The sequence below is a fragment of the Apus apus genome, chromosome 1, assembly GCF_020740795.1.
Source record: "Apus apus isolate bApuApu2 chromosome 1, bApuApu2.pri.cur, whole genome shotgun sequence".
Taxonomy (NCBI): Eukaryota; Metazoa; Chordata; class Aves; order Apodiformes; family Apodidae; genus Apus; species Apus apus.
The window spans coordinates 53,931,672-53,948,834 of NC_067282.1; the positions used below are offsets into that span (position 1 = coordinate 53,931,672).

Below are 17,163 nucleotides of genomic sequence, written 5' to 3' on the forward strand. Positions count from 1 at the left end.
TTCTCTGTCTTTCTCTACACATGTTCATAGATCAGGTCTGGCATACCTATTTATTACAAGTATGACTTGATTGGTTTTCCAGACAAGCACATGAAGCTGGGGAAGGAGTCTTAGACCCCTGGAAGGGTAGTACTTGGGCAATCTGCATATTTACTTGCCTTCCCCCTTAATTTTATTAAATTCTGTCTTCCATGATAAGTCACTTAAAAATGTCTATTTCAAACATTTGCTTTGATCTGCCTTCCTGGTAATTAAATTGCCTGCCTTTAAATTGCCATCATTTAAAATAATCCTAATTAAGACAATTTCCCCAAACTTCAAATACTGGTTTTGAATTGTAGTGTGAAGAGAATGAATAATGATTCTCTCTGTATTCACTTTAACACTGTCTACTTTTCCCGTACAAGGAAATCAATTTTCTCACCTGTCATGTTAACTAAGGGCACAATCCAGTAAATTCTTACTTCTGCAAGTAGGTCTTAGTCACACAGCAATTCACTGGAACTAATTACAGAAAGATTTGCTTATGTGAATAAGGATGACCAGGATAAAATAATTTAGGTAAGTGTGTATATGCATCGAGTAAGTGTAAGCCTGTGCAATAAGCATTTCACACTGATGCTTTAGATGATGTCCTGTGTGAAACAGTAACTGCAGTTCACACAGAAAGTGGAAATGAAGATTTTTATAGGTTGAAACAAAAATAATCATCAGAAATACACATATATCTGCAATGAACTGCTTTCAATCTGTACCTGTATGATCAGATGATCTGGCTGTACCTATTTCAATCTTGAGAGAAGTCAGCAATACTACTAAAGAGGAAGGGGTTAGACAATGCTTTTATCTCAGAAAATATATCTAAACAAAATCAGAACTTTATTTTAATGCATGACAAACGTAACTGTACATTGTGTTTTTATGACAGAGTACTAAGACAGAAGAAAGCTTATGAGCATCTGTGACAGAGGAATGTGAAAATGATATAACCTGATTGCCCAGCTTGTAATAGGCTATAGAGGCTGTTAATGATTACACATTACTATGTTTACCTCAGTCTTTTTTATTTACATATTGGAATGTAAGTTAGAGGGTTTAATTGTGAGGTTGTCAAAAGTAAAAGTACTTTTAGAAAACCAATCTATGCAATATTACAGGGGAGAAAAAAGATTAAAAGTATTTTGTTCAAATGGAAATACAGAAAACTAAATGTTGTTTAAGCAGGATTTTATTTTCTTCTACTCAAGTGATGAAGAGGCTTTTGTAAAGAAAGGCTTTCATCTTATACATGCAGTACTCCATCACAACATAATTACCCTAATTTGTATTCCACTGTAGAAATAGGCTTTTTCAGCTTAAACAAATTAAGCAACAATCACTAAGTGTACATGACCAGCATTCTTTCAAGTAACCTGTTATCAGCTCTGGCTACAGCTTTATCTTGATAAAATGGAAATCCTGGTGTTTTTTTTTCCTACTTTCCCCACAGGATTATGCCAGTCAGATTGTCCACAGAAGCACTGTGATTCACTGGCTGGAGCGAGGGACGGAGTATTCAGAGATTATTTCCTACAGCCTCACTAAATCGTTATGTGATCTGTGTCAAATCCTGACTGCCTTTGGGCCTCTATTTAGGAGAGAGCCTAAGTACACACTTGACTCTGAACATGTGAATAACCTGGCCACACTCAGAAGGTCTTCTAAACAGCTGCATGTGCTCCATGCTGAATAGACACTCTGCTGCTCTTTTCCTCTGGCTTTGGTTGTTACTATGCATCCTTAAGGATGGCAGGACAAGCTCTACCCCCACCTGTATTTAAGTTATTTGTCCTTCAGCTGTGTCACTCTGGATATCCCTGCTGTTTGTACACATTCTTTTAATTATTAATCAAATTCTGACCTGGTGGATCATTTGCCTTCATCACCTTTTCCTGCTTAATCCCTTCAGGTATGACCCTACGGGGAATATAATGGGCACTCCAAAATGCTGGACAAGGCAATGAGGGGATGAGTCCTGACTCCACTGCGGCACTGCTGCTGGCCAGAGAACAGATGGAAGCATTGGGAGGTGCTGCTCTGAAAGACATTTGAAGGACCAAATTCCTGGCTGTATACTAGACTTAGAAATGGGGCCCCTGAGCATGGGCAGATGGTGTGCGTTGAGGTCCCACATGTGTCTGGTCAGGGCAATTAGGGCTTATGGATGCACTTGGGGCTCAGCACAGCCTTCCCTCCCATCATGGTGTGACCTCGCATCTCATGATGCCTTGGGTTTTGAGGTGTACCGTAGTGAACTGGCACGATCTGTCAGGACGTTAAAACACGGTTCGCCTTCTTTATTGGGAAAATTTGTTAGTGGAACCCAGGCATCTGCACATGGCGCTCGCCTCTCTCAGAGGAGCAGCCCCCGCCAGCTGACCTTTAAGATGGAATACACCTCCCACCACGCCCACAAATCTAGACTGACCGCAAATTTATAGTTTAATGAATTTAAACGGTTTATTAGGGAATTTAGCACAATTTAGGGGAGGAAGGGTTCAGGAGAGATAAGGTCTTTGAAACAAACACTAAATACTTAGACATGCTGTAGGAGACGGTGCCCCTCTCCCAGAACTACATGGCTCACAAGGCAGAGAGAAAGCACAAAATGGCTGCTCATGGACTGCATGGGGACTCTTGTCTGTCCCCCCTCTCCTCCCTGCCACAAACTGCAGACTAGACTCCACATTGGAGGCAGAGATTCCTGTGGCGGGAATCCACTGGCAACATTGCTGCGAAGCGCTGCCCAGAGATTGCTGCTACCTCTGCAATGATTGCCTTACAGCCCCAGGAAGAGGACGAAGCCAAACCCAGCGCAAGAATATATGTTGTAACAACTCACAAAATGACTGCAGCAGCCAGGCCAGTGCTGGCTTTTCGGAGTGCTGGGGAGGTGCTGCAGGTCAGTGGACAGAGAGATCTGCTGGCTCTCTAAAGAAACTGAGGGAGATACAGTCAATCAGCCTGGAGGAGGGAGGTACCTCTCTTCCTTAAGAGCCTTGGAGAAGGCCAACAGCTCCTGTGAGCTCCTGGTGAACGCTGCCTCCCTGTGAGAAGGACGAGTGTCCACCTGGATCGCGGATCAGCACAAAGACTCTACGGTCACTGTTTCTTCCGGCGCTCACAGCGTGATTAAATCTGCCTGCCAGTGAGGCAGGAAGACAGTGAAAACCTTTAGAACAACTGACCATCTCGGGATTTGCGTAAAAACAAACATTTACTTGCCCCTGACTCTTCCTTGCCCATCTATCCAACTCCTTCCTTAAACCTCTGTGATTCCTTTCACAATCCGTTAGGTATGCCCTCCACCTCATTTCCCATTCCTTTCCCTTTACTTAGGGGTATTGTCGGTGTTATTCCTTAAATTACTGGGGTGGTGGTGGTGTTGTCAATTGAAATGACCTTGGTATAGTATTATTGTTGTTTTTCCATTATTCTTTATTATTATTATTGCTACTATTGTTTCCTGATTACCCTTTTTTGAACCTCCTGCCCCAAACTGATTTATTTATCCCTTTAATAAACCGCATATTCGTAAATTCTAACTGGGAGTCGGCTGCTTTCATTAGAAACATTAGTGAGTACCAGACAAGTGCCTTACCCTAAAAATCAGTGCCAAAGTTCACTGCTCCTCTGTGAGAGGCGAGCACCGCATGCGAACCTCTGGGAAGATCCCGACAAATTAAAGTATCTCCAAAAAGGAAATAAACATTGGCGGTTCGCGACACACGTACTAATACTTCTATATGAATACACCTTATTATTTGCACACCAAAATTAACTTATTATCTAAGAGGGGAAGAGGAAGGAGGGATATGCCCGACGCCTGTCCCGTATAGGGTCGCGGTTTGTGTGGAGGTAAGCCAGGGCAGGAACACCTTATGGAGGGAATGATACCAAAATGCAATCCCTTACTTTATTCCTGAGATGGTCTAGGTATTTATCTATTAGGTGCGGATGACTTCCCCTGCAACCTGGTCTTAGAACCCACGGGTGGTGGGAAGGAGTCACTACAGGTGGTTGGCAGCAGGCAGGTTCCATAGGTGAGCAGGGACCGCAGGCAAGGAGGTACCACAGGCGAGCAGGAACCCCCAAGGAGCAGGCAAACCCCCAGAAGGCAAGCAGCAGTAGGTTCAGGGTCCATCCAAAGCGCGGCAGCGAGCAGCCGACAGGCAGTTTCTTTATGACTCTCGGGGACTCGCTCCTTCATCTCCGGTTGGCCAGTCTCTTGTTCCTGGGTCTTCCCTGCCAATGAGGCAGGGACTTTCTTCCCGTCCTGCCGCACCAGGCTCGCTGTTGGCAACACTGTTGTGGTTTTCCCGCCGTTGCTCCTGCTTCTCGGCTGGTTACTCCCTCATGGAGTCCAAGTTGTTGTTTTGTGGCGGAGGAGGCAGCAGACAGGAGAGGGCTTAAAGTGCCTGACGGAGCAGCCGTTTTGAATCAGTTATGGCTGCGGACCTAAAGGGCGTATTATGTTCGTGTGAGCAAAAGTCTGGTTCTTAACAAGTGCGTGCTGTGAAGCCTCTGGTTTTGGCCAATTCACAGGTTCTAGGGAGTGCTCCTCGGATTTGTGGCAAGCTAGTGAGGTATGGAAATCTCTCCCAAGCTCTGCTCAAAATTTACTTCACTTGGTACTCTGGTCACCTCTGCAGTATGACTACTGAAGGGGCAATGTGTTGGCAATGGGTTTGGGTGAGGAGGCTTCAGGAGGGGAGACGTGGAAAATGGGGTAAGTCTTCAGGAGCCAAGGGTGGCCACAACCCAGGCACGGCAGTGCCACAGCAGCCCAGTGCAGTGATGATGGCAACAGGTGCCATTGACAGTCTGTTCGTCATCAAGCAGAGAAAAGGTCATGAGTTGGCTCTGAGGCCAATCCGGAAAATCTGAATTATTATTCAGGAACAAGAAGCTTAGATCAGGCCTGATGGCCCAGACTGGAGCTGAAATGGGCTCCATGGCCTGATGGTATGGGCACAGCGAGGCCCCTCAGAGCCCGGCACAGCCTTCCTCAGTCACCTCTCTGGGTCAAGGATTGCTTGGATAACAGCCCTCTATTTTCTTCAGGGATGGCAGAGAGAGAGGAAGCAATGGTGGCAGTGCTCTTCCCTCAGTGTTAAACAACTTATTTGTGCTCAGGGGTTCATTAAATCAATGCCTCAAAAGCTTGTCTTTGTTATTTCCACCACACTTTGAACTATCAAAATCCAGCACTTTTCTAGCACCATATGGTGAATGCATTGTCCTCCCTTGTCATCACTGGATCCAAGGAGGAATATGAAACCATTGGTGTTGAGAAATTGATACCAGAACATAGCTGTAAAGACTTAGGGGGTTTAAATAGCATTCACAGGCAAGTGAGGATCAGCTAGGAGTATTCTCAGGGTTGATGTGAGGATTATCACCCATGCATCGTATGTCATGCCATAAATATAAGATACTGCTCATTCTGAGGAAAATGAGATGGAATAATCCATACAACTGAGACCCATTTGTGACAGAGAGCTGTGACTAAATGAATGCGCTGCTTGACCTTGAGATTCAGCTTTCTTGATCTCCTTTTCAAATGTTTAAACTTCCCACTGCTTCCAGCAGAAACCAGAAGGAGATGGGTAAGAACACATCTTTGCTGTTATGGCTAGACAAGCCGTGACCCACTGGAGATTGTTTCTATTGCCAGCTCTTGCTGCCACCATCAGGAACAGATTTGAGCGAATACTTTCCCTCAGACCTGTTCCCTTTTCACAGAATCACAGAATCACCAAGGCTGGAAAAGACCTTTAAGATCATTAAGTCCAGCCTATGACCTAACACCACCCCATCAGCTAGACCATGGCACTAAGTGCCACATCCAGCCTTTCCTTGAACACATCCAGGGATGGTGCCTCCACCACTTCCCTGGGCAGTCTATTCCAATGTCTAGTCACCCTCTCCATGAGGAAGTGCTTCCTAATATCCAACCTAAACCTCCCTGGTGCAGCTTCAGGCTATGCCTTCTCATCCTGTCACTAGTTGCCTGGGAGAAAAGCCCGACTCCCACCTGACTACAACCTCCCTTCAGGTAGTTGTAGAGAGTGACAAGGTCCCCCTTGAGTCTCCTCCAGGCTTTCCTCCTTTGGTGTTTCATTTCCATCTCTGTAGTCAAGGGGATGGTTGCTCTATGTACCCAAGATGAAAACTTATTTTCCTCTTGATGAAACCAACTTGCCTCTCTCTGCTGCAAGCTTTCATACCATGGCTGGAATCCAAACAAATTAGCCCTGTGGAACTTATTGCCTCTTTTAAGGAACTCAGTAATCTCCTTTAGCTTGTCTATACCCAGGAATAGCAAATTCTAAATGCAGTCTTAAATTTGAATGTACTGTACTGTTTACTGAGCGGTGAACCTTCAGGCAATAAATACTACAGCAGGAATTCACCAAGACTCTGTTAGGGCTTGACAGCCTAGACAGCAATTGCGTAAATCTTTATTAGTCCTGACAACGTGTTGTTTTGTTTTTAATCAAAGGAATTACAAATTTGTTTTTAATCTTTGGGGTTACTCTCAATGCCTTAGAAAGGATCTAAAGCTGCTTAAAACTGTATTCACATTATAGAAAAACAGAATGGTTTGGGTTGGAAGGGATCTTGAAGATCATCAGGTTCCAACCCCCCTGCATGGGCAGGGACACCTCCCACTAGACCAGGCTGCTCAAAGCCCCATCCAACCTGGCCTTGAACACCTCCAGGGAGGGGGCATCCACAACCTCCCTGGACAACCTGTCCTAGTGCCTCATTACCCTCGCAGTAAATAATTTCTTAATAATTTTCCTAATATCTAACCTAAATCTCCCCTCTTCCAGTTTAAAGCCATTACCTTTCATTACACTCCCTTGTAAAAAGTCCCTCCCCAGCTTTCCTGTAGCCCCTTCAGGTACTGGGAGGCCACTATAGGGTCTCCTCAGAGCCTTCTCTTCTTCAGGCTGAACAGCCCCAACTCCCTCAGCCTGACTTCATAGGAGAGGTGCTCCAGCCCTTGGAAATTTAAAAGCAGGCAGTAAATTTCAAACTACTAGTCAAGCCCCGTGTCACTCCATGAGAACAATGCTGCAGCAAAGAGGCTCAGCAAAAATTTTGTCCACGTACTAGAGTATTCTTAATGCATTTTAGACACAGCAAGTGCTTTGGACCTCTCTGATTTTAGAAGGCACTTCCCTGATTCCTGGACAGAGGAATCTCCAGTCATGCAGAACCTCTGGATGCATCATCCAGGGGCTGAGTAGCAATCCCGTGATTGTGCTAGCCTCTCCTTGGTTCTACAGGTGTGACAGCTCTGAGAGTTCATCAGCAAGGCTCCAAGCCGAAGCTAATCTCTGTGCAATGGGGCAATGGGGTGAACAATAATTTGCTCAGACCTGTGAAGCTTTCATGCTTGCCTGGTTCTGTAACACCCTTGTCCTCAAGGCAGTTGAGGAGGAGTTAAGACTCTTATATCAGTGCAGTCTAAGTCCTCCCCAGCCCATGAAACTCTTTCAGTATTTCTTTAGAATCATAGAATCATCCTGGTTAGAAGGGGCCTTGAAGATCATCAAGTCCAGCCATAACCTAAATCCCCCTACCATAACCTAATTCACCCATTCAGTGCTTAAATTGTGTCGTTAAGCACTATATCTACATTTCTTTTAAATTCTTCCAGTGATGGTGAATCCACCACCTCCCTGGTCCGCCTGTTCCATTGTCCAACCACTATTTTGGTAAATACATTCTTTCTATTGTTTGCCTCCAAGCTACACAGGAATGTATTTTGGATTCTTCTTGCACTCTATCTGTGAATTTCACATACTCATCCCTTTCTTCCTTGAAGAACTCTCTCCAGTTGTCTGGATCTCTGCCACTTTGATGCAGTCATGCAGAACCTGTCAGTCCATGAAACCACAGGAAAAACACAATTCCCACAGAGACATCACTCGGTGGTGTCAAAACAGTTGGGATTCCTGTGCTAATCTCATAAGAAATTTCATTAGGCAGCATCACCTCATCACATCCAAGTGTGATGCCTTCCTGAAACGTGCCCATGCCCTCCTGGATAACTACTGCCATTTAGGGCTGCATCTCAGGATCTGCTTGAGATGCTCTGCAAGTCGCTCTGCTTCCCAGCCTTTGCCCACCTTCCATGCCACAGAATCTGTGTGGACTCCAGCGAGCTGTCCCAAAGCAGGCTCGAAGGCTATGTAGTTGCAGAGAGTCAGGCTGTCCTGGGGGACCAAAGGATCACAGTACCTGAGATCGAGCTAACCTGGACTGGGGATTAAGACATCCTTTAATTCAAGCAGAGGATGAGGTCAAGACCCCCTAAGAATAGGCAAGGAGTGCTTCAGTTATCCCTGGCAGAGCTCCTGAGGGCAGGGAGGTTCAAGACTTTCCTGAGGAGACCTGATAGCTGGGGAAGGTGAGTGATGCTGACTGGGGGATTCATGCTACTGGAGAAACAGTGGCCATGTGGCATGCACAGGCTTCAAACCACCCCTGAGGCCAGGAGGCCATGATAAGGATCAAGCCACCTCTGAAGCATGTGTGTGTGTGTGTGTGTGGTACGGTCAGCCCTGATGAGCCTTAGAACAGGAAGGGTGTTCCTGCCATCCCAGAGGAGCCCCAACAAAGCCAAAAGCCTGGGCAGCTGGGCAAGGAGTTGAAATCAAGGTGCCCCAGATGAGTAGGGAGCTGGTAATTTGCACCCCATCCTGGCTTACCAGGGTCTGTGTTTGGGTTTTGGGGCTTTTCTGGGGTGCCTGGCAACTCCTTGGCCTCCAACTCTGGACTCTCTTAGGTGAATCTGGCATGAACAACCTCTCCTCACAGCCAAGATTTTTCTGTAGATATTTAGCAGAGAGATATAGAGAGATATTGACTTGGCTGACTCTAAGGCTGAATTTCTGTCTCTCACAGTGTGTTGAGCAGAATGCTGATAGAAGCAAAGGCTGTTTACAGAATATATAACAGATACTTCAAAGAGCTCTTCTAGCTTTGAGTTCTTCGGTCACAGGCTTTTGTGCATAATACATTTCATGTTTTATAAACCAGGTACAATATATTCCTTATTAGATAAAGGCAGAAGGATTACAATTACTCAAGTTTTCTTCTTGGGTTACAGCCTAAAAGCTAGCTGATGATACAACTTATAATTCCTGTCTAAATTTGGAGTTATGTTACAAGATGAAGGTAACTTTCTGCTGTAAAGAAGCGACTGGGGAAATTCTCAGCGTTGAAAGATGGAGTTCTCCAGGATCCCTTCAAAATAATGAGAGGTTAAGCTGCCCCGTATTCCAGTCTCTTATAAACCTGCTTAACTTTATGCGTGTTAATAGCTTTAGTAACTGAGACAGGAGCTTATATTGAGAACTATGGCATTACAAATGTGTTCATGGACATGCAGAACTAAGGCCTTTATTTTTATCCAAACTCATATATCCTTTAATTATTCTAGAGACTTTATTTTTGCAATTGCATTTTTGTCTATCTACAATTTCTGTAGCAATGGTGATGTATGTTAACTTCTCTTTGTTTTTTTGAATGTTCAGTAATAGCTATGTATAATCCTGATCCATTAGCTACCTTCCTCTTCTTACAGAAACAAATTTTTCTGTTTCATGTATAGTACCTTATTCAATATAGAATAGGCAAAAAGACCATTAGTAAAATCTGTCTGTCAAAATCACATAATACTAAAAGCAGAAAACTTCATGTGCCAACAGAAAAAGATTAGCATTCCTGAGGTGTTTTCGCAGTCCCCTCCTTATGCGAGGAGCCTTAGCTTCACTAGGAAAGGGGCTTGTGTTTGGCCGTTTCTCACTGTATCCAGCTCTTTATGCACCCAGCTGGCTGCAAAGTTTCTCTTTGCTGTGGTGTCTCTGTGTAATCTCAGCCAGTTTCCCTTTGCAGCGGTGGGGGGCCTCCTTTGATGTGCCTCTGTAGGTGGCTGTAGATCCCTCAATCAGGGCCTGCAAACAGAACCTCTTCTGTAGAGGAAAAGAAAACACCCTGGTGATGCCATGCGACTGTTTGCTTTATGCATGCAGGAGGAACTGACGTCAAATGCCTCAGGATATTGTTCTAATGCAATAACATCATGTTGTGGTGTGTATCTCTGGGCATCTAATATATGTAACACAGAGCCTGTGGTGAAGGACAATGCAGTCTGTACCTCCCTTCTGCTCTTGGTCTCTTTTACTTTCAAGATTTCCATCTGTACAAAAAATAAAATAAAATCTGTGGTTTCTGCTTGTTGACTATCAATTGCAAACATGGTGACCTCCTTCAGACATATTAAGAACAGGTTTCTTGCATTGTTTCCACCTGAGCAGTTGGGGTAGGGGCTGTTAATACAGCAGCATAAATGCATGGACATGCAACAGAGGTGACCAAATGCTAATTTTACTTCTGCTGCTCACTTGGGAGGAAAGGGAGAAGTCATTTTCCATACTGTCAGCAGGCCTCAGAGATGAGCCTAGTGTTCTCCTTTCTGTTGTCACAGCTTTCACTCTTTTCACTTTGAACAGAAGTACTGATAAAAGAAGTTAGAAAAGTGATGTCAAAAATAATAAAACTAGGCTGGACTTTTCAATATTACATGTAAATGCAAGTAGGAACCTGTGTTCCACTGAGAGGACCATGCAGCATGAGTCCTATGAAGATAACCCCAAGCTCACATTTGGATTAAATTGTTTGTCCAGCATCTGGACATCTTCCCCTGGGCCTCCCTGTTGCATGGAAATATGCCAGTCATTCTGGGACATCCTGGCTCTTGCTGCAGGATATGAATTTACTCGGAGCCTGAGAGAATTTAGAATCATAGAATCATGGAATGGTTTGGGTTGGAAGGCACCTTTAAAGGTCATCTTGTCTAACTGGCCTGCAATGAGCAGGGACATCTTCAGCTAGTTCAGGTTGCTCAGAGCCACATCCAGCCTGACCTTGAATGTTTCCAGGGGTGGGGCATTTACCACTTCCCTGTGCAACATGTTCCAGTGTGTCTCACCACCCTCATAATAAAAAATGTCTTCCTTCTATCTAGTCTGAATCTACCCTCTTTTAGTTTAAAACCATTGAGCCTTGTCCTATTGCTACAGACCCTATGTTTGTCCCCATCTTTCTTACAAGCCCCCTTTAAGTATTGAAAGGCAGCAATAAGGTCTCCTTTGAGCCTTATGTTCTGCATCCTGAACAACCCAGCTCTCTCAGCCTGTCTTTGTAGAAGAGGTGTTCCAGCCCTCTGATCATCTTCATGGCCCTTGTCTGGACTCGTATCAACTGCTCCATGTCCTTCCTGTGTTGGGGGCTCCAGAACTGGACACAGTACTCCAGGCGGGGTCTCATGAGAGCAGAGTAGAGGGGGAGAATCACCTCCCTGACCCTGCTGGCCACACTTCTTTTGATGCAGCCCAGGACACATTCGGCTTTCTGGGCTGCAAGCGCACATTGCTGGGTCATGTGGAGCTTCTTATCAACCAGCACGCCCAAGTCCTTTTCCTCGGGGCTGTTCTCAAGCCATTCTCTGCCCAGCCTGTGTTTGTGCTTGGAATTGCCCCGACTCAGGTGCAGGACCTTGCACTTGGCCTTATTGAACTTGACGAGGTTGGCACAGGCCCATCGTTCAACCTTGCCAAGGTCCCTCTGGATAGCATTCCATTCTTCAGGCATCTCAACTGCAGCACACATCTTGGTGTCATTGCAAACTTGTCCAGGGTGTGCTCAGTCCCACGATGTTGTAAATAAAGATATTGAACAGCACTCATTTCGGTATAAGACCAATACTGTTTACTGAGGACTACAGAAGTATGAGATAAAAATGAGTTGATGTAATATGTGAGTTGAGGGAGTAATGAACTCTGGTAAAACCTCTCTAACAATGGTTAATGCAGTGATGCAATCATCTGACTGTATAGGAAATGTCCTCTTACCCGGGGCAAGGACCTAGCTTGTGTCTGAAGTCTGAGGGATTTATTCCCAACACAACTAAATATATCGCTTATGCACATCTTCCCTGTGGATGTCACTTTTTTGCTGTCTTCTAGCCCTACTGAGATCTTGTGGCAAAGCACGTCTTCAATGCATTGCAAACTGCCTATGACACTCCCTTTCTGAGGAGTATTTCTAAGAATAATTGTCTGCCAGCTTCAGAACCAGCAGTCTTGCTCTACTACCGTAGAGAGGAGAAAGAGGAGGTTTATCCCCCCTTTCCCACGTCACCATTGCTTTAATAACACTATTTGAAGAAAAAGACCTGTTGTTCCTTTGCCTTATGAACAATGGTTTAAACATCTTGCATCACATCTTTTCTACACGTCAGTGTCGTGAGGCACTTTATACCTCTGTTGTGGTTTCAGCAGAAGTCCCAGATGGTACCAGGGCTGCTCGCTAGGCACTACCCTCACGGTGAAACCCTCTTAAGTGTTTCTCGGGATTGATGACAATTTATTTGGGGGTTGGGCACCGCTCTTGTCACCTTGATCAGCTGAGATCCAGGATGCCTGCAGCAGAAAGCCCCAGGCGAGCCGCACAGGGAAGCTTGGAAGAGGCTTACTCGGCGTGTCGTGCGCCGGAGGGCCGAGCGGCGAGCAAGGCAGCAGCCCCCCTCTCCTGCCGCCCCCCGCAGCCCGCCCCGCGGGGCTGCACGCCCCCGTCCTGCCACCCACCCACCCAGCCAGCTCCCAGCCCGCGCTCCGGGCCGGCCGTACGGGCGCACAGCTCGGCACACGGCGGCGGGGCGTGTGCGGGGGGAATCCACCGCAGCCCGCAGGCACCCGCAGGCACCCGCAGACACGCACAGGCGGCCCAGGCGCGCCTGCGGGGCCCGCCCGGCTGCACCCCCGGGCTCCGCGCACCCGGCAGGCGGGCACAGCCGCCAGAACCCGCGCTGGTCGAGGGACGCCCAGAGCCGCGCCCGAAAGGCAAACCCCCGCGGGGCAGCGGGGATGGCAACCCCGGGCGGCGGGGCTGGGCTGCCCGAGGGGCGGGCAAGGCGGGCGGGCAGGGCGGACCCCCTCGTCCCCCCTCCCCGCCCCCGGCGAGGCGGCCGCGCCTGCTCCCTGGCGCCCGCGGCGGCCGCGGGGATTGGCTGCGGGCGGCCCGGCCCCTGCGCCGAGGAGAGGGCGGCCGGTCGGCGGCGGCGCTGGCGGACATGGCGGCGGCGCTGGGCCGGGGGGCGGCGGGAGCCTGCCGGCTGGGGCTGAGGGTGAGGCTGAGGGTCGCGGCGGGGCGGGAGAGGGGTTTTTCCTCCCGCCTTGCCTGCGCGCTGCGGGGCTGCTTCCAGGGGCGGCTGAGGGTGCTTCTCGGGCTGGGGCAAGTCCTCTTCCCCTGTGTGTGTGTGGGTGTGTGTGGGGGGCTGCGGATGGGGTCGCTGAGCGGGTGTGTGTCCCCGTTGTGTGGGGCCGGGGGGAGCGGAGGGGACGTCGTCCCTCCGGACGGGAGGGCTGCGGGATTGGGCGTCCGCGTCTCGGGCGCTGTCGGGGGGTGACCCCCCCGGGTGGGTTGAGGGGGCTTCGGGGGGCGTGCCCGGCTGCGGCAGGGACAGGTTGCGGGGTGGCCGGGGAAGGGGCGCTGCCCCGGGGGGGCCGGTGCCGGCTCGGGTTCCCTGGGCTGCTGGTTGGGGGGCGGCAGGAGCCGGCTGCTCCCTGGGCGCTGGTGGGCCAGGCCCTGGTGGTCCTGGAAGAGGAAAAGCTGTTCCTGGGTTGGGTTGCTGAAGGCTTGCAGCATCCTGGAGGCTGTTCCATGGTGTGTCCTTTCCCTGTGTTGCCGGGAGTCGTTGTTTATGTTTTATGTATATGTTTTGTTTTGCTTTTTAACTTGATTTTCTGCTGCCGGAGGGGGCTGTGTGCTACCCCCTGTTTGCTTCTGTCTCTCCCTCTGTTAAACAGGAGCTTGTCAAAACTCAGGGGAACAGTGTAGTTTTGTACTGTTTTTTCTTTCTTAGCTCATAGAAAAAGGCTGCTGCTTTGTGAAACTCTTTTGTCTCTTCCCCCTTCTCCTTTCCCCCAGTTACTTATCAATCTTTCAGCTGTCACTTAAAGCTTTACTGTGATTTTTTCTTTTAATTATTCTTGCTTTTCATGAAAATGAAATAAATTCATTGCAGAACTACAGTAGTGCTTTTGGTGAAGACTTTAAACTTCTGTAAAGCTTTATTCCTTTGACTATGGAGTAACTTAACTGAAGACAGTTGCTGTTTTCTTCTCTAGTAATTCTACAGATTGCTTTAAAAGAAAGAGATGATTTATGATAAGAGCAAGCAGTATGCTCACAGTGTCGTGTCACAGCTGAATGACACCAACTAGTTTTGTATAGGAGAAGTGGTGCAAAATACCTCTAATTGCTTACAATAGGAAGATTTTTATATATATATAATTTATTATTATTATTTTTTTTTTTTTTCTGAAGAGGAGGCTTGCTTGTGTATTTTAGTGGAGAAGAGAGGATTGACTTGAAGAAAAATTTTGCTCTGTGTACTGCTGAGGGTGTGGGTTTCTTTCTAGAAATGTAATTCCATAACAAAACTGTAAAGAACTCCTTGCATGCCTTTAGGGAGTACATAAAAGAGGTGATTTTTGTTCAGGGCACTTTGAGAGGGGACTGCAGAGGCAAAAAGGATGTGCTTTACCCAGGTATTTTTTTTGGTAGGAAATATGCATCACGAGCCAGATTTGCTATGAGAGAAGTTTATTGAAAAGTGAAGAAAAGAGAAGTATTTGAGACAGTGATTTGGAATTAGCAGAAGGCTTATGCTGTTTGAAGACTTTATTTTTGGTAGCCATTATATATGCGTGTGTGTGTGTATATGGAAGATTTCTGTTTTTCTCACTAAATAGTCCAAAGACTTTGCTGTCAGTCCTTTGGAGCCTCCCTGTGAAAGGCCTACTTTGTCTTCTTCCTTCTGACATCTCAAGGGTATGGTCTGACTGTGTCAGTGTAAACATAGAAATAATACACTGGTGGCACTTTTGTAAAACAAAATGGTTTTATAGGTACTGAATAGCACTTGTGACTTAGGTATATTATCTTTAGTCCTTAATACATGTGTGTGAAAGTCACTTTTAAGACATCAGTATATTGGAAAAGACTCAAATAATTTTGCACAGGACTTACTTTCGTAGCTTCTTTTGTATTTTGCTAACATAAGCAAATAATATAATTGATGTTTTCAAGCTTTAATCTGCTTGGAGTGCTTATTTTTTACAAGGGCTAGTAGCTGGTGAGTTGTCCATAACTTCTTTTGCCCTTCTCTTGCAGGCGTCAATAAACTACGTGAGAAAGGACAGTGCAAAACCATTGAGCTGGGGATTCTGCTAATTGCAGTGTTTCTTAGCCATTCTGTTTAGCTTTTATGCAGAACTGGTTCTGTTTAGAATATAACCAAAATTTCCTTTTTGATGCTTTGCCCTTCTGGAGTTGGGAGAAGCTCTGATGTTGAAAAGAAGGCTGTAGTTACAGAAAGTGGAGGAGACATGGTTTTTGGTATTTCAATCTTGAAACTCTTCTGAGAGAGCTGTCAGACTATTTAAAATAATTTAGAAGAAAGTGATAAATACTGTACATCATGAAGTCAACTATTGACATAGATTTTTATCAGATCTGTTTTCGAATCACTGAACTAGACATAGGAAAAAATTGATCTGCCATCTATGCCCTCATAAGTTATCTATGCACCTGCTTTTTTGAAGTTGTGGGCAGTATCTGTACAGTGGGAGCTCCTTTCTCTCTCCTGCGATGCTATTTTTAGCATGCTGTTATTCTAGGGAAGTGTTTTACTCCTTGTTGGAGAGGAGAAGCATTAGTCTGATGGGATAGCAAGATTGGTATCACCTGCTGTTAAGGAAGGGAGTTAAAATGGTCACCACCCTGTGGAGATAAACATAGACCTGAACTTGTGGAGTTCAGTGATTGCTTCTAGTATATAAACTGCTGCTGTAAGAAACTGTTCCAGCTTTCTGCAGCTGCTGGGCCTTGATTGCGGGCTGTTTCTTTTTGGCTTCTGTCTCCCTCCAACCCGTGCCAGCACTGCTGCTTGAATATCTAAGTGGATAAGCTGGCCTGAAATCTGGCTGAGAATATATTTTTCCCACTCCTTGTGAGTATCTTTTCAGCTGAATGTATTCCTTGGTCTGGTTCACTATAGAAAATCTTAGGATTGGCACAAGGGAGAGGATAACTTGTAGAAACGATTTAGTTTAAGAATATAGCCTTAGGTGGATCCTTGTTTTCCTTGCTTGTAATTTGTATGCTGTGTTGGCAAATATGAAAAATGACTTTTCTCTTGTCCTGCTTACCAGTGGTTGGTAATTCAAACTTGGCTAGAGTGAGAGATCTATTGTGTAGTGCAGCACACTTTACAGAACCTTGTACTACATCTTTGTTTGCGGTTGGCTTCAGGAGGATCTGCTTTCAGTTACAAGTGCTTGGCTGTTCAGTGCTGTCTTAGAGGATACAAAAGAAGGGAAAGTGCATCATGAGAGAGGGGGAAAAAAAACCCAGAAGTGTTATGTTTGCTTTTCTGTTTACGGCATTTGTACAATCTTGTATTAATAAGCTGCATTTTCAGCCTTATAGATTAAAATCTTTTCAAGACAGCTGAAGTTCCTGTGTAATCGAAATATGGGAAAATTTACTTTTTCATGTTTATAATTACACAGAAATGCTGAGAGGTAATAGGAAAATACACTGTAAATATAAAGAGGTTATTCTTGTGGTGTCTTCAACTTGAATCTCTGAAAATGTTGGGACAGAAGTCTTAGCAGGATTGCTAGTGGAAAACAGAAGGAAGCAGTAGAATTTATGGCTGGAGAAAATAAGTATGCTACGCTGTTACTGTTGGGCATTGCTTATTGTATTTTCTAGTGATGCTAAAATATATATTCCTTCCCATATTAGCCTTCTTAAAGCAAATTTTGCTATATGATGCTTTTCCTGCCTGAAATCTGGAACTCTGCATCTCCATTTCAACCCCAAGACCTCTTTCTGTTTGGAAGTGACCAGTAAGATAGGGCAACTTCTTTCCTTGATGAGAGACATATAAACCTCGAAACACGTATGTAAGAAATCTTGAAAAAACAAGTTAATTTTCTGTTTTGCTGTTGTGTGCTGTGTCCTTAAACCAGC

At 45.9% G+C, this 17,163-nt stretch overlaps 1 protein-coding gene across 2 annotated transcripts in view; it reads left to right on the plus strand.

Annotated features, from left to right (window-relative positions):
• The first annotated feature begins 13,152 nt into the window (after nt 1-13,152).
• PCCA (propionyl-CoA carboxylase subunit alpha) overlaps nt 13,153-17,163 on the plus strand; it is a 281,303-nt gene continuing 277,292 nt past the window's right edge. For both annotated transcript variants that reach the window (XM_051630543.1, XM_051630554.1), the window contains exon 1: nt 13,153-13,246. In XM_051630543.1, the coding sequence (XP_051486503.1) occupies nt 13,193-13,246 (54 nt within the window). In that variant the 5' untranslated portion in view covers nt 13,153-13,192. The remainder of the gene's footprint in view (nt 13,247-17,163) is intronic.